Here is a 17,293-nt window from a genome sequence, read left to right on the forward strand (position 1 = left end):
CACAGAAAGGCACCAGCAGCTCCACTCCACCCATGGAAGTTTCCAGAGAAACCTTGGAGAAGATTGCACAGGGCCATTCATGGGGGAAAATGTTCCTGATAATCATTGATGCATATTCAAAAGGGATGGATGTGTATCAGGTTAGTTCTGCTTCATCCACCACTACTATAGATGGCCTACGACAGAAAAAGAACCATGACAAACATACCAAGGGCTTAAATTTGAGGGGGACCCTGTCTATCAGAAATGTCAGTTGTGGGAAATTGGATTCCTAGATTCATAGACTCAGCTACTTGTCCTGTTTCCGACAAGGTAAGGTGGTTTGCAGACATGTCGATCAGATTCTTGCCAGACGGGATGGAACAACAAGTGAGTTAGCACTTGTGACGGCAGAGGACAGGCTGCTCTCTAGCTATCCAAGTGCTTCTGTGGTGCACATTCCACAGACGGAGACCGTAACAGAGGAAACAGTTCACCAAGAGGAGAATCTCGTTTGAGTCAAATACTGAACACTACCCCTAGTATACGTCGTCCACAGAGGCACGCAACGCTTCCAAGCTGCTTAAAAGACTGAACTCTGAACAAGAAAATTTAAAAAAATAACTGCGATAAATTGTTTTTAGAAGACTCACAGTAAAAGAGACTCAAGAGTTAAATACTTAGTTACCCAAGCATGTGAAAATAAAAGTAAACTTGTGAAATGTCATGTTTAAAATGACTGACTTGTTTAGATCAGTAGAGTACATAAGATTAAAATAATTGTTTCAGTTAAAATAACCATTTCAGATTAGGTTTATTTGTGGAGACGTAATATTAAAATCTTAAGACGGAAGGAATGTGGTATGAACATCATTACACATAACCAGACGGTGTAGCACTTGGGTACCTATTGGTATCATTATTAGAGTATTGGAATGCGCCACAATACACACAGAGTGCAGCTGCGACTACCTGCCTGTTACACCATTCTCCAGGTTGGTAATAAAGTAATCCCTTCATTAAGGGCTACTAGCTTACTCCTCTCCCAAGGCATAAAGAGTTGGGAGAGGGGCTGTCCAAAAAAAAAAAAGCAGGGATTCCCGATTAACCAGGAAAGATCACATCCCTGAAAAGTTATTTTCTATTCAATGTACCAATGTGGGCCATACCTTTAGTATTGACATAGTCGTTGCCTTCTTCATCACTATCACTCTTTTCCACGTCGATATTCATGTTGCCCTCCTCGTCACCGTTTTCTGTGAACACAAACACAGGATTGAGGTATATGCACAGTGCATTCAGAAAGTATTCAGGGCCCTTCCCTTGTTCCACATGTTGTTACCTTACAGCCTTCTTCCAAAAATGGATTAAATAAATAAATTCCTCAATCTAAACACAATACCCCATAATGACAAAGCGAAAACAGGTTTGTAGAAATGTTTGCAAATGTATAAAACAATAAACAGAAATACCTTATTTACATAAGTACAGACCCTTTGCTATGAGACTTGAAATTGAGCTCAGGTGCATCCTGTTTCCATTGACCATCCTTGAGATGTTTCTACAACTTGATTGGAGTCCACTGGTGGTACATTCAATTGATTGGCCATGATTTGGAAAGGCACACATCTGTCTATATAAAGGTCCCACAGTTGACAGTGCATGTCAGAGCAAAAACGAAACTGAGGTTGAAGGAATTGTTAGTAGAGCTCCGAGACAGGATTGTGTAGAGGCACAGATCTAAGGAAGGGTACCAAAACAATTCTGCAGCATTGAAGGTACCGAAGAACACAGTAACCTCCACCATTCTTAAATGGAAGAAGTTTATAACCACCAAGACTCTTCCTAGAGCTGGCTGCCCAGCCAAACTGAACAATTGGGGAGAAGGATCTTGGTCAGGGAGGTGACCAAGAACCCGATGGTCAATGATAGAGCTCCAGAGTTCCTCTGTGGAGATTGGAGAACCAGAGCCCGAACTTCAACTAGATCTAACATCTCTGGAGACCTGAAAACAGCTGTGCAGCGACGCTCCCCATCCACTCTGACAGAGCTTGAGAGGATCTGCAGAGAAGCACGGGAGAAACTCCCCAAATATAGGTGCCGAGCTTGTAGCATTATATCCAACAAGACTCGAGGCTGTAATCACTGCCAAAGACGCTTCAACAAAGTACTGAGTAAAGGGATTTTACAAAAGTATTAGATTTGTTTTTATAATTTAGCAAAAAATTCTAAAACCTGTTTTTGCTTTGTCGGCAGGGTGGCCTAGTGGTTAGAGCGTTGGACTAGTAACCGGAAGGTTGCAAGTTCAAACCCCCGAGCTGGTACAAATCTGTCGTTCTGCCCCTGAACAGGCAGTTAACCCACTGTTCCTAGGCAGTCATTGAAAATAAGAATTTGTTCTTAACTGACTTGCCTAGTTAAATAAAAATTATGGAGATTTGTGTGTAGATTGAAGAGGAAAAAACACAATTTAAATCAATTTTAGAATGCTGTAACGTAACAAAATGTGGAAAAAGTCAAGGGGTCTAAATACTTTCCGAAGGCACTGTATTGTCATGCATTTCACTTATCACTTCAACTGAATCATTTAAAAAATATATATATTGTAATATCCATGCGTTTAAGTGTTATTTGGATATCAATAAAAAAAAAACATTCAACCACAAGATGTCACAAAAGCCCTATTCGCAAGGGACTAGTATTACTGGTTATTATTGGTTATGTACGGAATTACTTCCCCAGAATTTCAGTGTTTCCATTGGACAATTCGGACTGGATTAGTTTTACCAAACTGCCCCTGTAATTCTTTTTCCCCCCTCATTCAAAACGGACCATTATGACAGTAGTCTGAAGGCTCTGCTAGACATGAAGATATTTCACATCTAGGGATACTTTAATACGGACCTAATGGCCTTCAGTTTGGAGAAAGTCTAAATATTAATGCATAGCAATAAGAACCATGAACTGTAACCTATGCAGACATTTAATTACCGGACATAGTTGCCAATTTATCAATTCATTGCCACAATACTGTCCACGTTATCTTTTAAAAAAGAGAAGTATGGCACTAGGAAGGTTGATGTGTGACAAAACAGATTCTTCACCTGTGGGCTACGTGCATAGCACTTTGTTGTAAACATGAACTTGTTCCCATGTTCTTACCCAAACTAGGTGCAGCACCTGTTAAAACGCCAACGTCGCTCAAAACACAGGGATGACGATCCATGTTAGTAATAAAGTAATCCGTTTATAAAGAGCTCACTCCTTCCAAGGCATAAAGAGTTCCATGGGTTATTACAACGGTCAAAAAAAAAACAGGGATTCTTGATTAAATCAGGAACATCCCTTAAAAGTTGGATTCTATTCAATGTGCCAATGTGGGCCATACCTTTAGTATTGACATAGTCGTTGCTGCCTTCATCACTGTCGTCACTCTTTCCCAGGTCGATATTCATATTGCCCTCCTCGTCAATGTTTTCTGTGAGAACACAAACAGGATTGAGCTATAGAGTGCATTCAAAATTGTATTCAGACCTTATTCAGAGCCTTATTCCAACATGGATGAAATAGTTCCACCCCCCCCTCATCAATCTACACACAATATCCCATAATGACAGAGCAGAAACTGGTTATTAGAACATTTTGCAAATGTATTAAAAACAAACCATTTAAATATCCCATTGACGTAAGTATTCAGACCCAGTACTTTGTTGAAGCACCTTTGGCAGCGATTACTCCTCTCAAGCTCTGTCAGGTTGGATGGGGAGCGTCGCTGCACAGCTATTTTCAGGTCTCTATCCAGAGATGTTTGATCGGGTTCAGGTCCAGGCTCTGGCTAGGCCACTCAAGGACATTGAGACTTGTCCCGAAGCCACTCCTGCGTTGTCTTGGCTATGTGCTTTGGGTCGTTGTCCTATTGGAAGGTGAACCGTCGCCCCAGTCTGAGGTCCTGAGTGCTCTGGAGCAGGTTTTCATCAAGGATCTCTCTGTAATTTGCTCCGTTCATCTTTGCCTCAATCCTGACTAGTCTCCCAGTCCCTGCCACTGAAAAACAACCCACAGCATGATGCTGCCACCACCATGCTTCACCGTTGGGATGGTATTGCCCAAGTGATGAGCGCTGCCTGGTTTCCTCCAGATGTGACCCTTGGCATTCAGGCTAAATAGTTCAATCTTGGTTTTATCAGACCAGAGTAACTTGTTTCTCATGGTCAGAGTCCTTTAGGTGCTTTTGGCAAACTCCAAGCAGCCTGTCAAGTGCCTTTTACTGAGGAGAGGCTTCCGTCTGGACACTCCACCATAAAAGCCTGATTGGTGGAGTGCTGCAGAGATGGGAGAACCTTCCAGAAGAACAACCATCTCCACAGAGGAACTCTAGAGTTCTGTCAGTGTGACCATCAAGTTCTTGGTCACCTCCTTGACCAAGCCCCTTTTCTCCAGATTGCTCAGTTTGGCTGGACGGCCGGCTCTAGGAAGAGTCTTGGGGGTTCTAAATTTCTTCCATTTAAGAATGATGGAAGCCACTGTGTTCTTGGGGACCTTAAAATGCTACAGAATTTATTTGGTACCCTTCCCCAGATCTGTGCCTCGACACAATCCTGTCTCGGAGCTCTACGTACAATTCCTTCAACCTCATGGCTTTGGTTTTTACTCTGACACGCACTATCAACTGTGGGACCTTATATAGACAGGTGTGTGCCTTTCCAAACAATCAATGGAATTTACCACAGGTGGACTCCAATGAAGTTGAAGAAACATCTCAAGGATGATCAATGCAAACATGATGCACCTGAGCTTCATTTCGAGCCTCATAGCAAGGGTATAAATACTTATGTAAATAAGGTATGTTAATTTATTTGTAATTATTTTGCTAAAATTTCTAAAAACCTGGGTTCGCTTTAAGCATCAATTTGTTCCCATGTTCATACCCAAACTGGGTGCAGCACCTGTTAAACTCTCCAATATCGCTCGAAAACACAGGGATGACAATCCGGGTTATAAAATCCGTTTTAAAGAGCTCACTCCTTCCAAGGCATAAAGAGTTCCATGGGTTATTACAACGGTCAAAAAAGCAGGGATTCCCGATTTAAAATCAGGAACATCCCTGAAAAGTTAGATCCTATTCAATGTGCCAATGTGGGCCATACCTTTAGTATTGACATAGTCGTTGCTGCCTTCATCACTGTCGTCACTCTTTCCCACGTCGATATTCATATTGATTTTCATAACCGCGCCACTGTTTTCTGTGAACACACAAAAACACACAGGATTGAGGTATATACTGTATATGTACACTCCAGTCTAAAACCAGTGATGTTTATACTGATAAACCTAGAAGACTGATTTCTATTGAATCACTCACCCTGCTCTTCGTCCTCGTCTGATTCCACATTGACATATCATATGAACGCGATGTGAATACTCCAGACTGCATTTTATTAGTAATATTTGGTGGCCCATCAAGATGCATTTTCCTGATTTCTAAACTTCTGTATAAAATAGTCTGCACATGTGCTTCACAAAAACCGGAATGAGGAAATAAATATGCTGCTGCTCGCAACATATCCATTCTAATGAGTGCTCTATTCAAGCTGCGTCGCTGAAGCGTTCCAGATTAAGGCACTAGAAATGTTAAGGTCATTTGAAGCATTCACCTTGAATGCAGCTTTTGCCAAAGCGGGAACATAAACCTTTACATTTCAATCACGCTGTAAAAGCTGAACTTCTGCCATAAGGTTTGAATACAGCCCTAAAAATCAACAAAAACTCAGTCTCCTAATCTACATACTGTCACGAATTGGATTTGTGATTTCAACTGAAATGTTTTATTGTGTATGTATTTTGTAATATCCATGTGTTCTTTAAAGTCCTATTCGCACAGGACTAGTATTACTATAGAATGTCATTTATGTGGAAAAAGTATACATTGTCATACTTCAGTAAAAGTAAATAGAAAATTGCTCAAGTAAGTGTCACCCAGTAAAATAGTACTTGAGTAAAAGTCTAAAATGATTTGATTTGAACTATACTTAAGTATCAAAAGTAAATGTAATTGCTAAAATATACTTACGTGTAAAAGTAGAGATTCTTCCAAATTCTTTATAATAAGCAAACCAGGCAGCACCAATTTATTTTGTACTTTTGCATAGCATGGGCCACACTCCAACATCATTTACAAATTAAGCACGTGTGTTCACGTCCGCCAGACCAGCGGCAGTTGGGATGTTGTCTTGATAAGTGTGTGAATTGGACAATTTTCCTGTCATGTTTAGGCATTCAAAATGTAACGAGTACTTTTGGGTGTCAGGGAAAATGTATGGAGTAAAAAGTGCATCATTTTATTTTGGAATGAAGTAAATGGTTGTCAAAAATATAAAATAGTAAAGTACAGATACCCCAAAAAAACAACTTAAGTGGTACTTTAAAGTAATTTTACTTAAGTACTTTACACTGGTGATGTAACAATTACCCCAGCATGTCTGTTTTTTCCAGTGGACGTTTCGGACGTTACCAAACTGCCCCTGTAATTAACAATCCCCCCACACATTCAAAATGGACTGTAGTCTGAAGGCTCTGCTAGACATGAAGATATTTCACGTCTAGGAATAGCCTAATACGGACCTAATGGCCTTCAGTTCGGAGAAAGTCAAAATATTAATGCATAGCAATAAGAACCATGAACTGTAACCTATGCAGACGTTTAATTACCGGACATATTTGGCAAATGATTAATCCATTGACAATATCGTCCACTCCATCTTTTAAAAAGAGAAGTATGGCAATAGGAAAGTTGATATGTGACAAAACAGATCCCTCACCTGTGGGCTACGTGCATAGCAATTTCTTAAGCATGAACTTGTTCCCGTGTTCTTACCCAAACTAGTTGCAGCACCTGTTAAAAACTCTGTAATATCCCTCAAAACACAGAGATGACCTGTGAGTCTGCCAACAAAAAAAAACAGAACGTTTTTAGGGCTGGGACAATAAACTTCCTGCCAGGTATAAATGACTGACATGGCAGATTCGGACGGGACTAAAATGACAGATTATTCGCACGGGACTAATATTACTATAGAACGTCAGCTATGTAATCATTACCACAGAATGTCAATTTTTCCAGTGGATTATTTGGACGGGATTAGTTTTACCAAATTACGGATGTGGTGATTTGTGCTCGTAATAATGTGCACATTACCTGAGCTCCCCCATTAAAACGTATCCCGTCCGAATAGGGCTATAGTAATGAGTCATTTTCAGTCATCTCTCCATCCTACGTTAACCTACCTGTGCTTTGGGAGCTTAGACATTGGTTGGAATGACGCAGAGACCCAGTCCCAGGAAGAACTGATGGTAACACCATTCTATAAAGGAGCGAGAGAGAGGTTACACAAAACCCAAGAGACTCCAGTACTCTATAGCCACAAAAGACAGTCTACACAGTAACAATTGCCACTTTTTTCCCCGGAAGTTCTGGAAATGCAAAGTGTAACATTCACAGTGAGGCACTGACATACACTGAGTATAAAAAAAAACATTAAGAGCACCTGCTCTTTCCATGACACAGACTGACCAGGTGAATCCAGGAGAATTCCATGATTCCTTATTGATGTCACTTGTTAAATCCAATTCAAACCAGTGTAGATGAAGGAGAGAGACAGGTTAAAGAAGGATTTTTAAGCCTTGAGCCAACTGAGACATGACTTGTGTATGAGTGCCATTCAGAGGGTGAATGGGCAAGACAAAAATTTAAGTGCCATTTCGAACGGGGTATGGTAGTAGGTGCCAGGCACACCTGTTTCTGTCAAGAACTGCAATGCTGCTGGGTTTTTCACACTCAACAGTTGTGTGATTCAAGAATGATCACCCACCCAAAGAACATCCAGACAACTTGACACAATCTGTGGGAAGCATTGGAGTCAACATGGGCCAGTATCCTTATATGGAAGGTCTTCCTAATGTTTGGTATACTCAGTGTCATTTTTTAAATTAAATTAATACTCACAGGTAGCCTGATCCTTGTTCATAGCTGTCCTCGTTGACATACTCTATAGAACAGAGATGGGAGAGACACACAGACATGGCTGTCAATCAATCATGTCAGAGAATAACGTGCCTTTGGAAAGTATTCAGACCCCTGGACTTTTTCCACATTTTGTGACATTACAGCCTTATTCTAAAAATGGATGAAATAGAAAAATATGCTCAGCAATCTATACACAGTACCCCATAAAGACAAAGGGAAAAAAAACAGGTTTATAGACATTTTTGCAAATGTATTAAAAAAACAGAAATACCTTATTTGCATAAGTATTCAGTCCCTTTGCTATAAGACTCAAAATTGAGCTCAGGTGCATCCTGTTTCCATTGATGTGTCTACATCTTGGAGTCCACCAAATAAATTAAATTGATTGGACATGATTTGGAAAGGCTCACACTTGTCTATATAAGGTCCCACAGTTCACAGTGCATATCAGAGCAAAAAACAAGCCATGAGGTCAAAGGAATTGTCCGTAGAGCTCCGAGAAAGGATTGTGTCGAGGCACAGATCTGGGGAAGGGTACCAAAACATTTCTGTAGCGTTGAAGGTCCCCAAGAACACAGTGGCTTCATTAAATGGAAGAAGTTTGGAACCACCAAAAGGCTTCCTAGAGCTGGTCGCCCGGCCAAACAGAGCAATCAGGGGAAAATGGTCTTGGTCAGGGAGGTGACCAAGAACCTGATGGTCAATGACAGAGCTCTAGAGTTCCTCTGTGGAGATGGGAGAACCTTCCAGAATGACAAACATCTCTGCAGCATTCCACCAATCAGGCCACTCTTCAGTAAAAGGCACATGACAGGCCACTTGGAGTTTGCCAAAAGGACTCTCAAACCATGAAAAACAAAATTCCCTGGTCTGATGAAACAAAGATTGAACTCTTTGGCCTGAATGTTAAACGTCACGTCTGGAGAAAACCTGGCACCATTCCCTACGGTGAAGCATGGTGGTGGCAGCACCATTCTGTGGGGATGTTTTTCAGCGGCAGGGACTGGGAGACTAGCAGGATCTAGGCAAAGATGAATGGAGCAAAGTACAGAGATCTTTGATGAAAACCTGCTCCAGAGCACTCAGGACCTCAGAGACTGGGGGGGGCGAAGTTTCACCTTCCAACAGGACAACGACCCTAAGCACAAAGTCAAGACAACGCAGGAGTGGCTTCGGGACAAGTATCAATGTCCTGGAATGGCCCAGCCAGAACCCGGATTTCAACCCAATCTAACATCTCTGAAGAGACCTGAAAATAGCTGTGCAGCAACACTCCCCATCCAACCGGTCACAGCTTTAAAGGATCTGCAGAGAAGAATGGCAGAAACTCCCAAAATACAGGTGTGCCAAGCTTGTAGTGTCATACCCAAGAAGCCTTGAGGCTGTAATCGCTGAAAAAGGTGCTTCAACAAAGTACTGAGTAAAGGGTCGGAATACTTATTTAAATGCTTTTTCATTATGGGGTATTATATGTAGATTGATGGGGGGAACTATTTAATCAATTTTAGAATAAGACTGAAAACTTAAAATGTGGAAAAAGTCAAGGGGTCTGAATACTTTCCGAAGGCACTGTATGAATGGTTTAATGTCCAAATATCTGAATGAATGCAAGTAGGTGCACATGTAGGCAGGTACAGTAGCCTAGCACCTAGCAGTTAGAGCATTGGGCCCGTAACCAAAAGGTTGCTGGTTCAAACACCCAAGCCAACAAGGTGAAAAACCTGTCGATATGCCCTTGAGCAAGACACTTAACCTTGGCTCCATATGGCTGACCATGTAAAACAATACATTTCACTGCACCTATTTGGTGTGTACCGGTATGTGACAATAAAACACACATTTTCACCTAAGGAGCAATGTGCCATTTTTCAAAACTTCTTCAGCAGTTCCTGTACACACACGTTTGAGGCGATCAGTGTTATTGAACATGGCAGGATATTTAACGTTCACATTACCATCTCTTGGACTCTCATAGCCGTCATTACTCTCTGCAAGAAAAAGAGCAAACTATTAAGAAGGAACTGAACTGTGACGTTAGAGATCGCGGCGGGAGGAGGAAGACAACAAGTGGAGAAAATAGACATCTGATGTAGAGGAAGAGCGAGACATCTCACCATTTTCAGTCGGTGTGACAGAGTTCGGTCTCAGAACGATCTGTGGTGAACTGTGGGATAGAAAGTCAGGTACATTTCACTTGACGGGTAATATGAGTCATTGTGTGTGTGTGTGTGTGTGTGTAGTAGCTCACATGGGTGAAAGAAGGCTGGAAGGGGGAGCACCCCAGCTTGTGGCAGCAGAGGGGTTGTCTGAGGACGAAGGTTCATCATCATCATCCATTTTTCTGAAGACGTTTCATGAAAAGATTTGGGTAGAACTTTAGTCATCACACACACACATACTCACATGGTGGGCGGGCCAAGCCAAATCCTAGGGTGCTGAGTGGGGAAGAAATCAGAGCGTTGGTAGAGGTTTGTACATGCACGGATATCAATTGGAGATTTGTGCAAACATTCAGGTGCACTTCTGGTTCTCTCGTCTGGTACACTTACACAGTGCACCGGACATATATTACAAGTGCCACACAAACTTTTGAATATTTGGTTTCATTTTTATTAATAGGCACTGAATCGTTGTTTAATGTAAAAGCGCTTACTGCTGAGTGTAATCCTCACTGTAATGCTGCTGAATGGACGCTGAGGAGAAAGAAAATGAAGTTCGTTAAATTACTTTTTTTAAATGTCTAATTATTGACATTTAACCTTTTTTTTTACCAGTTAAGCTGACTGAGAAGAACACTTTCATTTACAGCGACAACATTTACTACATAGAGCCCAATTTAATTCAATAAAACTTTATTGATTCCCTCAAAAAAGGTACAGTAACGAAGTCTTGGTATTACTAGGCAGGTTGTGTCTTCTGCAGCTGAGACACAGGCCAGTCAACAGGATGAGTGACAGGGCAACTGCTCCACTCAGCAGCAACGCATACAGCTGCACAGACACCTCCATCACTGTCTGCAGGAATAACACACAAACACTCATCCAGTTAGATGACACTTTTGACACGACACTATTAAAGCATTATGCTGTCTTCTCTGACCCAGTTTAAGACTAGTCTTGGACTAAGAATCAAGTTAAATGGAGATTCTCAATTTAGTGTTTTTTGTTGTTGTGCAAGACAAATATGAAAAATATCACCTCTGAATAGGAATGTGGTTGTCATTGTTAAATCATCATGTCATTTTCCTTCCTTGTGGTTTTTGATTCTCCATTTCACACAAGCCGTCTCTAACTTTCTTGCTAACTATCAGCGGTTCAGTTCAGCTTCCTAATGCCAGGAAATGAATTTCCTGCATTTTTTTAAAAGTTAGACAATACCAGCACACTCTTAACACACTGTATGTGTAAATCACACACTGTATGTGTAAATCACACACCTTTCTGTATGTCACATAATATCTACAGTACCGTGGCACATAAAACTCCATGCAAAACTGACACATTAAATAAGACTACCTCAAGAGCAGACACGACGACAATGACACTACGGTGTGGTACCATAGTGCTGGCATTTACTAACTTGCAGAGCCTTGCTCCCCCTAATAGGTAGTGAGTTGAACTCAAAAGGGCCCATCATTGTGACAAATGGTGTCTATTTTGTGTCACGACACTCCTCCTGGAGAGAGCCATGAGGGTGACTTTTCTGCCAAATTCAGACTGATCTAGATTTGAGAGAGAGAAGAGGAGCGAGGGACGGCTGATCTGAAGGGCGAGCTCAGACCCAGTTAGGTGGTAAAGTACAGAGCTGCTGAATCTGAGGAGTTCAGAAAACCTGGGCCCTGTGCATGACGTTGAAGAACATTCAGATTCAGTCATAAAGTAATTTATATCTATAACATTGTGAACATGTCTCCATTCTGAATTCATAGTGGGTTAATCAACATTGTTGAGTACCAGGGATGGGGTCAATTCCAGAAGTACACTGAAACTCCAATACTTTTCAATGCTTTTCACTGGGGAAAATTTGGAATTGGGTTTACTTTCTGGTTGACCCCAACCCAGGTGAATAAATCAACAAGTTACTTCTTCACTTCTAGCTTATTCTCTACTAACCTAGAGGTTAAGAAACTAGGCATAAAGTAGGAGTCAATCAGTGAAGGGAGTTCTTACCAGCACGTGTTGTGTAGATTTCCAACAGAGCGTTAGGTCGTAGGTTGCTGATGATCTGCCAGGTGGTCAATGAAACTGGTTCTAAACTGAAGGTCGAGTTCCGGGCCGAGTTGACCCCAATCCAATCCACAGACCGGCTCAGTCGTCAGCTACACTGAGATGCGCCATTTTGGATGCATCTGATCTTCTGTCTGTTGCTCAAATCCCTATCCTACCACATGCAACTCTTCCTAGCTGTTCTTTTTGTTCACTCTTGAGTTTTCCCTCCCTTTCAGTTAACTGTAAGGAACCTAGTCTATAGCAGCTTGACATCGGTGCCTTCCTCGATGCACCTTTTGGTCTGCATGACCTGTTCAGTCACCTCCTCCTTCCCTTCCTCCCTCACTCTTCTCATCAACTCTCCTACCCCGCTGTCATCTCAGCCTCCCCCAATGTCTTTTTTCTAGCACTCACAATGTTGTTTCAGATCACTTCTCCCCACCACCGTACCTCTGATCTTATCGCCTCCTTCTCGCTACCTTTCTTGGAGACCTGAAAGGCACATTAAAATACAGGGACTGACAAATGTTCAGTTCATGGTTCAAAAGATGTACCATCCTATAGATCTAAAACAAAATCCTACGACGGGGTACCCCAAGGGTCTGTATTTGGACCAAAGTTTATGCTGTAGAGGGAACAGTGAGAACAGCATAAGAAGTGGCCAATATTCAGACGCTTGGCTATTATTTGGTCCATGCGAGTCAATAATCAGTTACAGTCAACTAATACTTGAGCTGTCAGTAAATGCATTATTTTTGAGTCAGGGATGTAGAATCTGAAAGTCAATTCAAATGTCAGTTAGATAAAGTGTATGACAGACATGGAATGGCAAATCATGACAGGTGCCTCCTATAGCACTGTGTGTGTTTCCATCTTCATCAGTGTAGTCAATATTATTCTCTCCAGAATCATTTCAGGGGAAATGTTTCCACCACTATAGACGCTCGTCTAGCAGACCGCCATCAGAAAAGTTGGTTGGCATGGCACCCACACATATAAAATGGCTGCCGGGTGCCTCTGTGGTCGCGTTTAGTGTTACCATCCTGGTTTAACTGCCAGAGCCTCTGAGAAGACGCTAGTTCTCAGAAGAACTCAGAAATGTCAAACTGCTCTGGACACACAGTTTCACAGCAGCGTTACGATTGAATAGTGTGAACGTTGCACAAGCGACTTGCTTTGACTTGCTTTACCTCGCTCCCCCTCCCCCCAGGAAACCACACCAACGGAAGGAAGCCGTGAGCTCCTCTCTCACTCTCCAGAAAAGAGAGAGACTGTGTAGACAACTGAAAAAAAAAACAAGGGAGGAGGAATTCCTGAATAAGTGAGAGGGAGGTCAGAAGAGACAAGAGAGGGAAAGGTGTAGAAAGGCTGAATGAGAGGTTACATCTGCACTTGGTGTATTTGTGCAGCAGAGTATACAACCCTTCATTAAAGCGTAGCTATGGGCTTACAGGATCCAAGCTTCAAAGACACACATTTATCACCTCTGCAAAGCACTAAGTGACATCTGCGCAGACACATAGCGAAATCATTCCAGGAGTCATCTCATCAACAGTTCATTCTCATCGTTTAATGTTTCAACGAAAAGGTTACATCAAATTAAATTCAGGTTAAAAACTAGCAACTTTAACTAATTATTTTAAGGATTCACTTTCCAAAATAACCCTTTTTTTTCAAAGAACGTAACAATCGCCTTCATTAAAAAAGGGATATTCATTTTCCTCAGACAACTAAGAAATTTACACTCTGTAATAGACCGGATTTGATCTCCTGGTCGTTGTGACATCAGTGCCTCTATAGGAGGTCACAAACGCCCAAAGTGCACCTGACCTCCCAAGATCATTCCATAAAAACACCAGTAATTACTAATAATAAAAAAAAGAATAATAAAATAATAAAAAAGGTCTAAAACCATAGATTACCTTCTGGACCTGTCTGAAACATACATTTGTCCCTCCACCACGTTCTATGTCGCTGAGGGACAAATCTAGTGTTGTTATTATTATTATTATTATTAATAATATACCAAACGGGTTTAAAAACAGAACAAGCATGATTTGGCTTAATCTGTTAAAAATGCAACAACTGATCGGTGGGTTTGAAGTCCAATGCGGGTACCACTGTGCCTGTGCCTGCAAACTCCCTTTTCTCAGTCTGATACTGTATGTAGTTACACTGAACGGACAAGCATCATATTTACAGTCTTAGTTTGTTGACGGGAGGATGACAGCACTGGTTGGAATGGCTTTGATATGGGCCGGCCGTAGTTATTCCGTGGCCAATCAGAGCTCTGCGTTTCAGACCCAAGCAATAAGCGCAGCAGTAGTAGTAGGGATGTAGTGGTTACCACACAAGAGCGCTGGGTGAAAATATATCCTGGCGGTTTTCCAGAGGTCTCTACCCTTCGAGATATAGTCCCTGTGGACTAAAGGATGAGTGTGTCTGTCTAAGAGTGACACCCCCATCTGTGACCCTGTGACACATTGGCTTCAACAGGAGATATAACGGGGGGGTGCACACGCATCAGAATGCAAAAAGGCTTTTCTGCCTCCTTTCCCTCAGGTAAAGAAGTTGCTTCACCTTCTATCCGGTCACCTCTTCCAGCCACAGAGGTTAGCCTTCCACTGATGTGGCTCTTTTGGCTTCCTGTTTACTAGTCTCATAAGTCCCTATGTCTCATATTGTCATGCCAATATGTGACGCCAATCAGACGTGGAATATCTTGTTGGTGACTACAAAAAAAAAAAAAAAAACACCGGGAAATGATGAGCGGAAGGTTTGGCAGCTCTGACTCTGCCATGTTCCTCAGCAGATAAAGGTATTAAAAACCATATCACATCAAATGTTACAAATAATAAATAAAAAAAGTCTCTGCATAGGGCATTGTCCAATCAAAGACCCGTGTCGTAAAAACACTGCTGCACGATTGGTCACAAATAGGGACCAATCAGGGTGCAGCATCTTCCACAGGAGCCTCCAAAGCCCTTTTTATCTCCTCAAATCAAAACACTGGACACTGGTACCCTCGTGGACCTGCCGCTCTTGGGTACAACAATTGGTTCATCATCTGTCAGGGAAAGAACATGCAGTACAATTAAAGCATTGTATATTGATTATCAATATGAGCAGAATGTGCCCTGGCAGTTTCTTGTAACTGTTGCTAGCCTCTCTCTGCTAACATCACATTTGGTCTGTAGACTCATCACGACCGGTCTCATCTGTGGTTGCTCTCAACTATTGTTAGTTTCTCAATGCTCACTCTCACATATCTGTAGTAAGCAGAAGCAACAGTGTTGGGCCAGCAGCATAGTACCCTGCATACCACTGCAGGCTTGCCTCTGAAGCTAAGCGGGGTTAGCCCTGGTCGGCCCAGTTATGGGAGACCAGATGCTGCTGGGAGTGGTGTTGGCGGGCCAGTAGGAGGAACACTTTCCTCTGGTCTAAAAAAATATGTATAATGCCCTAGAGCAGTGATTGGGGACATTACCCTACGTAGGGTGCCGTCTTTCAGATGGGACACTAAATGAGTGTCCTGACTCCCTATGGTCAGTAAAGATCCCATGGTACTTACTGTAGGGTTGTAAACCCTGGTGTCCTGGCTAAATTCCCAATCTGGACCTCATACAATCATGGCCACCAAATCATTCACAGGTTTCAATTGGCTTATTCATCCCCTAGAACTATTCCCCAGGTCATTGCTGTAAATGAAAAGGTGTTCTCAGTCAACTTACCTGGTAAAATAAGAGATTTTCTTTTTTTTGAAAGGCCCCTCATTGAATTTTACTACTTTGCATGCATTCATGGCTTCACCCGAGGCTCATGCGCAAAAACATAGCTCCAAGTTTAGCCTCTCACCTGAGGGTGCGTAGTTTGTGGCACGTTGGCGGTCCTTCTCGATGAAGAGGGCGGTAGCCAGGAAGAAAGCCCCGCCCCCAACTGCCACAAAAGAGCAGGTGAGGAGGGAGAGCTGCAGGGAGCGGAACTGCCATAGGTACGAGTCAGTCTGCTTCAGAGAGTCTGACACCTGATGGATGGATGGAGGGAGGAAGAGATGTTACACAGTAAATGAGGATCATACTCCGTTTCTTTAGACAAGCGTGTGTGTATCAAATGTGTAGGTATGTGTGTGTGTGTGTGTGTGTGTATGTATGTATGTATGTATGTATGTATGTATGTATATATATATATATATCCTTTCAAAAGTTTGGGGTCACTTAGAAATGTCCTTGTTTTTGAAAGAAAAGCTAATTTTTTTGTCAATTTACATAACATCAAATTGATCAGAAATACAGTGTAGACATTGTTAATGTTGTAAATGACAATTTCTTATGGAATATATACATAGGCCCATTATCAGCAACCATCACTCCTGTGTTCCAATGGCACGTTGTGTTAGCTAATCCAAGTTTATTATTTTAAAAAGGCTAATCGATCATTAGAAAACCCATTTGCAATTATGTTAGCATAGCTGAAAAATGTTGTTCTGATTAAAGAAGCAATAAAACTGGCCTTCTTTAGAGTAGTCGAGTATCTGGAGCATCAGCATTTGTGGGTTCGATTACAGGCTCAAAACAGCCAGAAAGAAAGAACTTTCTCCTGAAACTCGTCAGTCTATTCTTGTTCTGAGAAATGAAGGCTATTCAATGCGAGAAATTGACAAGAAACTGAAGATCTGGTACAACGCTGTGTACTCCCCAGCTTTTCAACGGTAGTGTATGTGTGTGTGTGTGATAACAATCACGAGACATACCACGCCTATGAGATAAGGACTCCCAGCATCTCCAAGCAGGTGAGAGAGAACGATCTGGAAGGCCTCAGCCGTGGAGCGACGCGTGGGGACCACCACGTACTGAGAAAGATGGAGGAAGAGTTTTCATATCTTATAAAATAGGGCACAATACAAAAGTAACCTTGAGGTTGGAAGGTCAAACACGTGCACTAAAGAGTTACACTGTCTTTGCATGATCTAAATTCCTCGACAGAAAACCGATTCCATATTATCCAGCTAGGACACATTTTTGTTGTAGCCCCGGACAAGCACACCAGGCGAGTTTTGTCCGGGGCTTCAACAAAAATGTGTACT

At 42.0% G+C, this 17,293-nt stretch overlaps 1 protein-coding gene across 8 annotated transcripts in view; it reads right to left on the bottom strand.

The window, feature by feature from the left end:
* The window catches only part of LOC118384298 (protein spinster homolog 1-like), a 32,088-nt gene that overhangs the window by 6,208 nt on the left and 8,587 nt on the right, over positions 1 to 17,293 (bottom strand). For 2 of the 8 annotated variants that reach the window (XM_035770701.2, XM_035770700.2), the window contains exons 10-21: positions 16,961 to 17,059; positions 16,066 to 16,234; positions 10,656 to 10,695; positions 10,406 to 10,437; positions 10,251 to 10,308; positions 10,117 to 10,166; positions 9,958 to 9,990; positions 7,982 to 8,024; positions 7,264 to 7,340; positions 5,127 to 5,222; positions 3,368 to 3,457; positions 1,149 to 1,235 (exon numbers count right to left, since the gene is read on the bottom strand). In XM_035770701.2, the coding sequence (XP_035626594.1) occupies positions 1,149 to 1,235; positions 3,368 to 3,457; positions 5,127 to 5,222; positions 7,264 to 7,340; positions 7,982 to 8,024; positions 9,958 to 9,990; positions 10,117 to 10,166; positions 10,251 to 10,308; positions 10,406 to 10,437; positions 10,656 to 10,695; positions 16,066 to 16,234; positions 16,961 to 17,059 (874 nt within the window). Of the gene's footprint in view, positions 1 to 1,148; positions 1,236 to 3,367; positions 3,458 to 5,126; positions 5,223 to 6,797; positions 6,922 to 7,263; positions 7,341 to 7,981; positions 8,025 to 9,957; positions 9,991 to 10,116; positions 10,167 to 10,250; positions 10,309 to 10,405; positions 10,438 to 10,655; positions 10,696 to 13,760; positions 15,278 to 16,065; positions 16,235 to 16,960; positions 17,060 to 17,293 lie in introns of those variants that run through there. The other 6 variants (XM_052518457.1, XM_052518458.1, XR_004825816.2 and 3 more) reach the window with 6 other exon arrangements.

This window comes from Oncorhynchus keta, chromosome 5, assembly GCF_023373465.1.
Source record: "Oncorhynchus keta strain PuntledgeMale-10-30-2019 chromosome 5, Oket_V2, whole genome shotgun sequence".
Classification (NCBI taxonomy): domain Eukaryota; kingdom Metazoa; phylum Chordata; class Actinopteri; order Salmoniformes; family Salmonidae; genus Oncorhynchus; species Oncorhynchus keta.